Raw genomic sequence first — 12663 nt, 5'->3', positions numbered from 1 at the left:
ATGTAGCTTCTTTGGGCCCATCTTTGGGTCCACCTACGATGGTGTCATCACGTGAGGAGGCAGCTAAGGAGCCCTCCACCCCCTGGGAGGATGACGCCACCAAAGGCCCTTAGGTCGTACCTCCGCATCCTCTATCTACTAATCCTTTGTTGGACTAGAGCTTCCTCACATTCAAATCGTCCGTTTCCACTATGCTCGGCCGCTTGGCTCCATCCTCGAGCGCCCCCTTGAAGTCGCATTAGGAGGGGTTGCCCAAGGACCAATGACTACGGGAGGAGGCCAAGCTGGCCACCACTTATTGTCGGGGTTTGCTCAGCCCCACCTTGGCTGGCATAATATACAATTGCTTGCCAGGGGTACTGGACGACCTCTACTCTCGCAATGAAGTCCTAGTCAGGCCCCTTGAGCATATTTGTTATTTTCTTTGGACTTATTCTTTAACCATCTTGCACCTGCAGCACCATCACTACATGACGGTGCTTGTTGACCGTTTGTGGGATGTGGACGCATTGATCAGCCAATTCTCTGAGGCCAACTCCGCCTAGCGGGCTTAGGCAAAGCGGCCTGAAGAAGAGAGGAGGATGGCAGAGACTCGAGTTATAGAGTTATCCTCACAGTTGACTTGGACCCACCTTCAAGTCAAGGAGGTAGAGAAACGCCTCGCGAAAGCATTCAGGAGAGTAGAGGTTGAGACCTTTGAACTATCCTTGGACCTAGGTTTGGCTATCTGTTGTACTGAAGAAGTCAAGGCATAGGTGGAGGTGGCTTGGGACACATTGACTGTCGTTGAAGATGAGGCTGTAGAGAGTGTGGTAGAGGCTTAGGAGCAGGTCTAAGTCCTATGCTAGGAGTTGAAGGATGCTTGCTGGCAGCTAGGCAAGGCCATCGAGGAGGGTAGGTAGTTGAGGGAGTGATTGTCGGCCTACTCTGATGAACTGGTGATTGCTAGTTTGGTAGTTGATGAGGCAAAAGGGGCTTGGGAGGAAGGGAAGAACCAGGGAGCAAAGAAGTACATAATGATATGAGAGTGATTTTGCCTCGGTCTCCTTTAACAATTATGTCAATAATTTTTAAAGATTTACCTAAGAGGTTATTTGGAAGAGAATGATGGAGTCTATCAACTCAAGAGGGTCTATGGTGAAGTGAAACCAAATGGCACCAAGTGGGGGATAAAATTGGTTATTTAAAATATTTTACAAACTAATCAAGTGTACAATAACTAAATAAGCAAGAGAAGAGAGATAGCAAGTATATATCAAAGTTTTCTTTTTGTCTCAATCAAATTAGTGAATGATCGACATATAACGAATAAATGGTAAGTTGGTTTAAGCAAGGTTACCTGAAGAAGGTATTGAACTAGATAGGGAGAAGTGTTAGAGCTATCACACAAAGGAAGAATAGGAGAAGGCAAAATATTATATGTTTCGGTCAAAAACTTTCTATATTTCATGACCCAACACATGTAATTTATATAACATCCATATATATATTATATTCGTTACATTTAATATGAATCACTGTTTCCAAAAAAACTCTTTCAAAAATAGTAGTTAATTTATATTATCCTCTTAATGTATTTTTCCTCTTGATACAATGAACATATTTAATTTCAACAAAAATAAATTATAAAGAGTCCATCCAAATCCAATGCATATTTTGTCTTCACCATATGTATCGCATGGGAAGGTTATAATGCTCTCTCCATAATAATTGGGTTCTACAAAAATCAATTTTTACTTATTATTCGAAACAGGTATACCGTTAATAAAGCTATAGACGATCGGATTATAACTGTGTCATGTATGCTAACCTACTCAACATAATTAGGATGCCAAAAACATTCTGTATATGGAGTATATGCGTCGTTTAGCAAGATTTAATATTAAGGAGATAAGATTCAATTGAATTCTTTGGAGGATTATTAGCACACTATAAAGTCAGCACGAACCTCCTCGCTCTCCTCCACCTAAACACAGATCACGTACTCGTCCTGTGATAGCAAACTCCTAATGGCGGCCATGAAGGAGGTGCTGCGGTTGACCCCCGAGGAGGAGGAAGAGGCATGCCAGCGCGCACTGCAACTGTCGTCGGTCGTCATCTTCCCCATGACCTTCAAGGTGGCCATCGAGCTCGGCCTATTCGAGATCATCGTCGGAGCTGACCCAGGCGGTGCACTGAGCGCGGAGGAAATCGCTGCCCAGCTGCCGGCCAAGAACCCGCAGGCGGCCAACTGGGTGGACCGGCTTCTCTGCTTACTCGCTGCCAACGATGTCATCACCTGCACCGTCGTCTCCGCCGATGGTCGCAGTTTGCGGAAGTACAGCATGACGCCCGTCTGCAAGTACTTGATTACGAACGAGGATGCCTCTATAGCGAAGTATGCTTTGTTGGAGCACGACAAGATCAACATCGATATATGGTACGTCGAAATATTAAATTAAATTTATGATTTTTTTTTCATGATTTAATAGAAACTTTATGATTTTTTAAGATAGTATATTGAAATTTTAATTTATTTGGATAGTCTTTCTTAGTTAAAGTTTTTGATGGCAGGCACCACGTAAAGGAATCGGTGTTGGGCGGTGTTCACCCTGTGGAGGCCGCCTACGGCATGTCGGCGTTCGACTACATGGGCACCGATCCACGGTTCAGCAAGGTGTTCAACGAGGGGATGCTGAGCCACTCCGGCATCATGATCAAGCAGCTGCTCCGCAACTACAACGGCTTCGCCGGGATCAACGTGCTCGTCGATGTCGGCGGCAATGACGGCGCCACCCTCCGCATGATCACCTCCCAGCACCCCCACGTCAAGGGCATCAACTTCGACCTCCCCCATGTCATCTCCACCGCACAACCGATTCCAGGTGCGTTTCCATCAGTCTCTGTAATCATCATCAACAGGCTTATAATCATTCTTTCGTGGTATGGTTTGGATGCAGGAGTGCAGCACGTCAGTGGAGACATGTTCGACAGTGTTCCCTCTGGAGACGCCATTTTCTTGAAGGTTAGGTCGACGTAGACTTTTATTGAATGAGCATTGGTTTCCAAAAATGCTAACGTCGAGTGATTCTGAGGGTGCAGTGGATTCTTCATGATTGGAGTGACGATCTCTGTGTGACGTTGCTGAAGAATTGCCGGAAGAGTCTCCCGGAGAATGGGAAGGTGTTGGTGGTGGAATACATCCGTCCGGTGGCTCCGGCGGCAACTGCACAAGCCCAATTCGTCTTCCAGTTGGACCTCGTCATGTTGGCTCACTGCATCGGAGGGAAGGAGAGAACTGAGGAGGAGTTCCGGGCCTTGGCAACGGAAGCCGGCTTCGCCGGATTCAATGCTGCTGCTACGTTTGCGGGTATGTCGGTGATGGAGTTCACCAAGTAAATTGGAGTCTCGGAGAGAAGCTTCATGTGGTGGGCAAATTAAACTCTTATATGGGAAGGTTTAGTAGAATTACGATTGTAGTTTAGTGGATTCGACTCAATAAGGTGACATCACAGAAGGAGAAGGGGACAATAATTCCCTGTGAGCTCAAATAAGCTGATGAATTAGTATCTTAAACGTTCTTTATGCCTCATAATCCTGGTGATTCAAGTTGCAAGTTTGAAAGCACTCATGCATTTCTTGTGTCCAACAACCTCAATAATGATAATGATAGTTCATGTCAGTATACTCGACACCCTTGCATCTTATGCATCTAAAGCCTCCCTGCATGAGTAGTTTAAGTTAGCATGCCTTGATGCTCTTGTGTTTCTAATTTGTTTTACACATCTACATGAAGGTTTCAAGTCATTATAACGACGTGCTCATGCACCTCATGTATCTAATACTCCCTACTATAGTGTTCTAATTTGGCACACCTTGGAAGGCCATTTGAGCGCCAGCCAATGATCATGTGACAACACATATATGTACCTTGGAGGGCCATTTGAGCGCCAGCCAATGATCATGTGACAACACATATATGTGTTTGACACTCGAGAGATTGAAGTTGGCATGTCCCAATGGTCTCATGCATTGTATTGTATTTTACATCCCTTAAATGGGTGGTTAATGTTGTTTCTCCCTAATATCAATATGCATATAATAGTCCTACATGAGCAATTCAAATTGGCATGCCCTGATACCCTCACATATCTTATGTAGGTGATTTAAGTTAGCTCAAACCAATAACCTCATGTGTTGGATCCCCCCAAGACAAGTTGTTTTAGTAACCCCAATATCATATATGTGTTTGACATTCGATATGCCAGAGATTGAAGTTGGTATGTCCCAATGCTCTCATGCATTGTATGTATTTTACATCCCTTAAATGGGTGGTTAATGTTGTTTCTCCCTAATATCGATATGCATCTAATAGTCCTACATGAGCAATTCAAATTGATATACCCTGATACCCTCACATCTTATATAAGTGATTTAAGTTAGCTCAAACCAATAACCTCATGTGTTGGATCCCCCCTAGACAAGTTGTTTTAGTATATATACCCCAATATCATTGTTTGTCTTATGCATTACTCCCTTACTTGTGCAGTTCAACTCGACATGCCCCATTATTCTCTTGTGTCTTATGTACCTCACACCAGCTACATGAGTGATTTAAATCGACATAACTAGATGTTCTAGTGTGTATCATGCATACAACATCCCCTACACGTTGATATGCCTAGACACACTCATGCATCTCATGGATCCAACATCCTTTATATGAGTGAGAAGTTAGCATGTCTAAATGCTCTCATGGATCTAAGAAACCCATTGGCATGCCCTAATACCTTTGTGTATCACATGCACTTGATACTACATGGGTTTTTTAGGTTGGAGCATTTTAATACTCTTGCACATCTCATGCTTCTAACATCTCCTACATAGGAGGTACAAGTTGGCATACTCTGGACCCTCATATGTCACATGTGTTTGACATTCTATATATGAGTGACTCAAGTTAGTACGCATCGATGCCCTCATGTTTTTATCCATCCATTTATCCATCCAATAACTCTTACATGGACATCTCAACTCGATATGCCACGATGCCCTCCCGTGCGGTCATAGCTGACACTTCTTATGCATCCAACGTCACCTATACATGCAATTTAAATTAGCACAACCGTGACTAAACTACTTTTGATACAATAAATAGCTTTCAAGTTCTCAAATTATGTATGGTGCCCTATGAGCAAACTATTTTTCTAAGCATAATGGGATAATGGGGTCAAATAATATGACTAGATTTAACAGTCAAACGACATGCGGTAGGTACACAGTTAAACGGTAATAAAATAGTTAAAGTTTGAAACGTGGCGCATAATAGGCCAAAGGGCTCACTTAGCAAGGCAATGACATGGTGCCACCTTGTCTCACCTATAGATGATGATTGGACACCACACAAGCATGCACAATCAAAATGAAATACACTTTCTGGTACCATAACCTGAGGCTATACAAGGAGATATTTCTGTATATATAAAAGGGTCTTTCAGGGTATGCATTTATTTATGAGGCGTATAAAATGAAGATCTCTCTTGGTATATGCGCATTATCTCTGAACACCTGAGACTCTTGGAGCTAAACACGTGTTCTTGAGCTCTTTGAGACTAAGAATCACAAACACCTGGCAAAATACTCCTGATGCAATTTTGTAGCATCTTCAACTCGGGATGAGTTATGTGAAGCAACACCAGAGATTCATACCTGTTGGGGCTAGCCCATAGGTGGATTTGGATCGGATGATTTGAGCATTGAGTTTAATTTAATTTATTAAAGAGGTGTCTGAGGCGGATGAATGAACAAGTGACTAAACTTCGTTTTGAAGCTTTCATTAGACGATCAAGTGATTAAACTTTATCAGTTTTGATCTAAATTTTATGGAAAAGAATCCTTACAACAAGCTTCACAATCTTAATGGTGCCGATCTATGATTTGCTTTTTTGGTGTACTTACTTGATGAGACTAAAACTTTTTATTTTGATGAAATTCATCTACGGGGATGACGATATATTATTGTTGAACTAAGATCCATATTCTTAATATTATTGTGATCCTATCATTATTTTAAAAAAGATTTATTGTAAACATATTATCATTATTAGTGATAGTGGAGACTTGAAGTGGACTACGATCCTATGATTTTTTTCGTATTAAGTTTTTCACGTAAAAATTTAGTGTCTTATTTTGTGATTGATTCATTATTCTATTATTTATACTGCTCTGATTAATATTTATTTTTAATAATAAATTAATATTTTGATGAAAAATCTATTTTAATATACAAAGAGAAAAAAATTATTATGTTATAATAATTTTTCCAAACAATACCACAACTTTTGTTTCGAGAATCGACGGCTACGTGATGAGAGCCTATAGCTGTGCAGCTGCATTAAGAATCCTGAGGAAAAAGTGGGGGGAGATGTGATCATGCGCTACCCGAGCCGAGGTTTCTCTTTGCCTGTACTGTGCCAAAGGAGACGATGGCTGAGCATAAGAAATCAACTGGCTTCAAGAAAGGACTCCCTTCGTGCGGTGTTACCTCTAGTCTGAGTATAAGTTGGTCATTGCACGCGTTTAGCCCGAGGACGCTTACTCGGAGGTGGAGGAAGATGCGTCAACATGCCAAAAAAGGTCAAGCTTGATGACAGACTCCTCCTCCTGCTCGCACTTTTCATGTGTCAGCTGGTGAGTGAGAAGCCACCATAGCAACATCAGTATTCATATATTCCTCTTTGTGTTTTATATGACCAGCCAGGGATCTTCTAGTCGTGTATGGCTCACTTATAGTTGTGCGTCTTGAGGTGTGCCTTAGTTGGGACTTGGTCCATGAGATCCAAGTTTGATCTCATTGACCAATTTATCTACTACGATTGAAATGCCAATCCAGTAAAGTTCCTGAGATCTTATATTGTGGTATTATCAATATAAGGAAGAAAACAACAATGACAGAATCTAAATCCAAAGCTTCAGACTAGTCTACGAACCGCAGTACTGACGTTTACCACCAGGAGATATGAGCAGAAAGAGAGGCCCATGAAACTGCAGTAAAGGTCTTAGAAGACTACACTATAGGAAGTAGATAAGCCACAGCAGTGAATCCAAGAGAGATGTATGTGACAGCAGGAGCCATCCTTCCCTTGTCCTTCCTCAAGAAGAGTGCCTCATAGATGGGAAGATTCAGAGCCACTACCACTCCACAAAGAAGAAGTTGGATCAAGAACTGGTCTCCAAAATCCCAATCTGCGACCAGCCTCTGCAACCCAACCACCAAACAGAGAAGGTTGAGCAACGCCGTCGTGGCGATCACGACGAACATCGGCGACGACGATGACGAGCCGAACTCCATGATCTCCTGCTCGTACCTCTTGGAGGCGTCCGCGTCCGCCATCTTCGCCGTGATCGTGAACCCTGTCCTGGGGAACCCCATCACCTTGAGGATGGCATCAACCGTGCCGTAGAGATACGAGGTGATCCTCTTCAGCAACCACATCCTTTGTATGTTCCACCACCCAATTAAGGTATCACCACATGCCAGGGATTCAACCAAGCCATACGCATTCTTGGCTATGGCGACGTAGGCAAAGGGGATGATCCATGGACTGGAGACCTAAGTTCGGCGTAAAGAAATCAGCTTAAGTTAGTACTGGGGCATGCAAAGGTGGAATTGATGGAGAATCCAATGTGGCCTACCTTTGGGAATAAGGAGATGCCTCTGAGGAGGGACAGGGAAGGGATCGTAACGTAGTAGAGAGTTGGGATGGAATTTGGTGCCCACAAGCCATAGATGCAGTAGGCCATCTGCAGTCCTAGCTTTAGCTTCCCACGGCCTTGTAGGAAAGAGCAGTACTTGGAGAGGAAGATTTGGAAGTTCCCTTCACTCCATCTCTTGTGCTGCACCAGTGTCTCTGCCAGTGTCGACGGAGCAACACCCAAGAAACCTTTCCTTGGAGGATTGAAGTAGACGGATCTCCAACCTCTGCATTGAATTGCTAATCCTGTGATCACATCCTCTACCGGACATCCATACTGCAATCCCATCTGTCATCCCAGAGTTGCAGCTTATTCATCTGAAAACATTATATATATATATATATATATATATATATAGAGAGAGAGAGAGAGAGAGAGAGAGAGAGAGAGAGAGAGAGACCTCATTGCCCCAAGGAGTGTTGTGCTCATAGGTGCAAGTGGCAAGAGACTTGGCTCGCTCTTCCAAGATGAAGGCAGTATCTTCCTTCTTCCTCTTAGTTTCTCTTTTCCAGTCTTCCTTGTAGTCCTTGCTGTACTTTCTCCCACAGAGGACCTCTCTTCTGTGGAAGCATCCAGTGCCGATGTACAAAGGTCCTCCCCAGCTATCCAAGCCGGCAAGCTCCACCTTGTAGCCCATCCACATTGCACACAATTTAGCTCTTGCCCGACATCTATTTGATGCTATGAAGAGTACGTAGTGTTTCAAACACTCGATCTGCATGTCGCTCTTACCGCATTGATCACCTTAAAGGCATTGCCATAAAGATCATTCTTGGTGCTGTTCTCAAAGTTCTGAGGGAACTGCACAAAGCCAATGTCATGACCCTTCTCTTCATCCAGGAAGAAGCACAGTGCGTCTCTGATGGACTCCACGTTGTTGGAGTACATGTCGCAGTCCACGTTGAGGATGACCGGGCTGTTGCTTATCACTGAAGACACCCTTATCTACACGTTAGGGAATGTACAGTAATTGCTCGAGTCTTTACCTGAGCAGCTTCCAGTGCAAGAAAGTAAAGCAATCAAGGTTAGGTTACCAAAGCGTTCATGGCGCCAGCTTTGAAGTTGTGATGGTGCTGCGGTCTCTTCTCGCGTGCCATGTACACCAACGTTGGTAACACAGTGCCATCATCGTCGACCGAACTTTTGTCACTGCTATCTGTCAAGATCTACGAGGGAAACCAAAGAATAACAATGACAAGATGGCAGTAGACTCATCTTGATCGTGCTGCTGACGACACCTGTACCTGAACAATAGGCTGATGATTCCTGGATGTCATCCCAGATTTCCATTCTGAAAAGCCTTTCCGTGCTCTGAGATCTTCATGTACCTTCCCAAGCATGACAACGGCATCTATGCGGCTTTCCATTTCTTTGTATAGGTTCTGCAAGAATTTGTGTCAATCATTAACTATCATGTCGTCGACCGTTCCTTCACATAGACAATTGCTACCTTCATGTAGGACCGCTCAGTGTCGTTGCAGGTATCGCAAGGGTGGGAACGGGATGAGAAGTAGGCTGCCGGTGACCGTGGCTCGACCTTGTGCCGCCTGCAGAAGGGGAGCCAATGCCTCGCGAACTGTGCTGCCTCCCAGAGAGCGTAGAACGTCAGCTCCGATCCGGCGTCATCGGAGAGGTACACGCTCAGCTTCTCCGGCGGGTAGTCGTACGCCATGACCGACAGCACGGTGGAGATCACCAGCGCAGGCGGCTCCGCCACGGGGTCGGCGGTGCACACGAAGATGTCCAGCCCCGGCAGCTCGGAGTCATCTCTGCATTTAGTGGCAACAAAATGATTGACGGTTATTGTTATTATCATCACGTACATGGGCCCCTTGAAGCCCAATCCATATAAGCGATGGGCTCTATCCATAAAAGTGATCCTATGCTGTATTGGATAATGTTAGGATGAATGAATCGGGTTCTTAAAAAATAAAAAATATATATTCTTAAATATAGTTTCAATAAATAATAAAATAAAATTTTAAAATGATATAAAATTATTTTTGTTAATGATTTAAATATATATATATATTAAAAATATAAATAATAGTTAAAATATTTTTTAATTTAATTAAATATAAATTTTTACTAACACAGTATAAATATTCTAACGTCATTGATCTTATCGAAAGAAAAATGAAAACAAAAGGCAAAAAGATAATTTTACTGTTCTAATTGATAACAACAAACAACGTCGGTGGTAGTGAATGGTAGAATCGTTAGGGACCATGAGTAGTTATTGTAGATGAGGAGAGTAGCAGCCCACTCTATATTTGTGTTGGCGATCTTTCAACCACTCGACAATTAAGTCGGCACTAACACAGATGTAGAGCAACGAAAGCGTCGCTCGAGATGATGGTTGTGGATGAGGAGAGTGATAACGAGAGATGAAGACTGCTCTGTATATCCATAAATACCAACATAGTTGACGAAAAGCGACCTTTTCGTCAACTATGTTGGTATTGATGGATATACAAAGCAGTCTTCATCTTTTTGATAACTCTGTTCTTATATTTAAATAATTTATATTAAAATTTTATGGTTATAAAAGTGAAACATCTAATTCTATTATCTTAATGTTATTAGTTTTATCGATAAGAATATAAAAATAAAAGATAATGATGATGGTAGGCAGATGATAATTAAAGAAACATATATCAAGTAGATTAGAGAACAATGTAAATTATATGATTTTCTTCTCTTTCAAATTAATAATAAGATATTTAAATATCTTTACCAACAAATAATCAATCAAATATTAGTTTAATATTTTCGTTCATCTGCTCAAATCAACAGTGGAGGATTCCGTCAGATAAAGACGAAAGACCATAAACGAAGGAGGAAAAGAACACTCCAAATATTGCAATGTGTCGTTGTTTGGTCGTGTAGGATTTCTGGAACTGGAAATGGCAGGGTCACCTGCAGTGTCATCTTAGTTGACAAAGATGATTGATGTGTGGGGACTCCTCCAAAGTTTGATGCCAACTATCAGACCATATCTCTATAAGTAGATCGAACCTCGAAGACAAGGTCAATCTCTACAAGGAGATCACTTGCAGCTTATATAGTTGTCTCGGCAACTACTCTCTCTCGACAACCATTCGATGCATCACTCACCTACTTTAGAAGGACATATTTTATTCTCGTTGGTGTAACAAAACAAGGTTATGGTAATATTATTCTTTTCAGCATAATAATCAGTAAATATGTTTTTTTTTTTTTTTTTGGTCAACCAGGAAAACAGTAATCCTTAATCAAGAATAGAATCTGACTTCACAATCAAGATATGGAAGCATCTGAATAGAGTTTATGATCTATCTTCCGAGGTTCTAATAGCTACTTTCTAACATGTACAGTTGAGTCGAGAGATCGAGTTGTCACCAAAGAAGGATTTCATCTAGAATAGATATGTTTCATGGCTTTGATCATGGATTTAAATTTGTTAAAGAATGATAAAAAAGTTAATTTCATCAAAAGAATGATTCATTCTAAGTATATTTAATAACATATAGAGTATTATAATTATAAAAAATTTTGAATAAAAGATAAAATATTTTACGTGATAATCCTATCATTTGTATCTATCAATGCAATATTCACTTCTTATGAAGAACTGTATAGAAGAAACAAGGTAGAAAGAGAGGGAAGTGAGAGAGAGTGGATGTGACTTACATCTCAGAGAGTCTCTCTTTGAAGGTGTGGCGATAAATGGGATTCCAACGCACGGACTGAGTGATGATCCAGTAGAAAGTGAACCAGAGCTCTGCTGCAAGCATCCCCATCCATGCCCACCTCCCTTGTTCCCCTCTTCCGGGGATGTTGGTTGCTCTGTAGAACAAGACCAGGCAAATGTTCACAAGCATGGAGCTGGCAAACAGCTTGTAGGCAGTCCTTCCCTTTGCTCTCTCTGTCCCAAAGAGAGAGAGGAGTCTCCTCTCTGCCATATCTCTCTCTCTCTCTCTCTCTCTCTCTCTCTCTCTCTCTCTCTCTGTAGGTGTCTTTCTTTGCGTGTATGATATAGTGCTAGTTAGATTGGTTATCCAAAGAGACTAGTGGCATGAAATCAACGACAAGTCACTCCCCTTTCTTTCTCTCTCACGAACGCTGACTCTCTTTCTTTGCTGCTATGATTCAGAGCTAATTCGGCGGTATACAAAGAGACGAGTGACAGGAAAGAGATGAGTGGCCAGATAAAAGTGTTTTGTTTGGGTGTATGATTCTAGTGTTAGATGGCCACATAAAGAGATGAGTGGCATGAAATTAATTAGACATTGGTTCATCAACAACGACACTAATACAATAATAAGATAGTAATCTCTGAATTATTTGGAGTCAGTTGCATGAATCTCTTATTATCATTGAGCCATGTAAAAAAATAAATTATTTATTAAGTTAAAATTTTAATATTTATTTTTTCATATCATTTATAGTTATTATTTCGTATCTTCTAACCATAATATCTACAAGTCTTGTACTCAATATTATATATATATATATATATATATATATTATATAGTAATTGAATTTTATAGTATATAAAACCTAAAATGGCATATGATAAATTTTATACTTAAAATATTGATTATGTGATGATGAATAAAATTTATTTAATAAAAATTTAAAATTTAAAATCTCATTCGATAAATTTTTACACACAAAATACATTAGTAAATAATAATATAAAGATAAGGTCAAATGATTGTATCTTTTTTACCTTTATCAAGAAAGATAAAAAGAAAAAATTTCTATTGTCTTAGAGCTACATATATGCATGCATGAATGAAATTTTAGAATATATGACTCAAGTAAAATATATTATAAATATGATTAAATTTTGATTATGATTATCGATCAATAATAAGGATGTTCAATTATGATAGAATTCTTTAGAAGATGATCTTGATGGGAGACTTTCATAATTATTTATTT

General features: G+C 40.9%; 2 protein-coding genes across 2 annotated transcripts; one reads left to right on the top strand and one right to left on the bottom strand.

Moving 5' to 3' along the window:
• Positions 1–1978: 1978 nt before the first annotated feature.
• LOC135594423 (caffeic acid 3-O-methyltransferase-like) lies at positions 1979–3416 on the top strand. Its single transcript, XM_065084804.1, has 4 exons — positions 1979–2419; positions 2554–2864; positions 2940–3004; positions 3082–3416. Exons 1-4 carry the CDS (start codon positions 2010–2012, stop codon positions 3376–3378), a joined length of 1083 nt encoding a protein of 360 aa, XP_064940876.1. The 5' UTR covers positions 1979–2009; the 3' UTR covers positions 3379–3416.
• Positions 3417–6866: 3450 nt separating this feature from the next.
• Positions 6867–11938, bottom strand: LOC103999250 (cellulose synthase-like protein E6). Its single transcript, XM_009420943.3, has 8 exons — positions 11407–11938; positions 9185–9503; positions 8979–9116; positions 8769–8900; positions 8467–8679; positions 8135–8359; positions 7675–8022; positions 6867–7591 (listed from the first exon to the last, which is right to left on the bottom strand). Exons 1-8 carry the CDS (start codon positions 11676–11678, stop codon positions 7046–7048), a joined length of 2193 nt encoding a protein of 730 aa, XP_009419218.2. The 5' UTR covers positions 11679–11938; the 3' UTR covers positions 6867–7045.
• Positions 11939–12663: the final 725 nt, after the last annotated feature.

The sequence above is a fragment of the Musa acuminata genome, chromosome BXJ1-9, assembly GCF_036884655.1.
Source record: "Musa acuminata AAA Group cultivar baxijiao chromosome BXJ1-9, Cavendish_Baxijiao_AAA, whole genome shotgun sequence".
Classification (NCBI taxonomy): domain Eukaryota; kingdom Viridiplantae; phylum Streptophyta; class Magnoliopsida; order Zingiberales; family Musaceae; genus Musa; species Musa acuminata.
This window is presented reverse-complemented; position numbering and strand designations above follow the sequence as displayed.

Excerpts from the sequence above, each read along its gene's own strand:
- LOC135594423 (XM_065084804.1), top strand. The coding sequence starts at position 2,010 with ATGGCGGCCATGAAGGAGGTGCTGCGGTTGACCCCCGAGGAGGAGGAA. Across the intron at positions 2,420-2,553 it reads AAGATCAACATCGATATATG|GCACCACGTAAAGGAATCGG; the intron begins GTACGTCGAAAT and ends TTTTGATGGCAG. Across the intron at positions 3,005-3,081 it reads GAGACGCCATTTTCTTGAAG|TGGATTCTTCATGATTGGAG; the intron begins GTTAGGTCGACG and ends CTGAGGGTGCAG.
- LOC103999250 (XM_009420943.3), bottom strand. The coding sequence starts at position 11,678 with ATGGCAGAGAGGAGACTCCTCTCTCTCTTTGGGACAGAGAGAGCAAAG. Across the intron at positions 8,680-8,768 it reads CTGGCGCCATGAACGCTTTG|ATAAGGGTGTCTTCAGTGAT; the intron begins GTAACCTAACCT and ends CCTAACGTGTAG. Across the intron at positions 8,023-8,134 it reads ACACTCCTTGGGGCAATGAG|ATGGGATTGCAGTATGGATG; the intron begins GTCTCTCTCTCT and ends CTGGGATGACAG.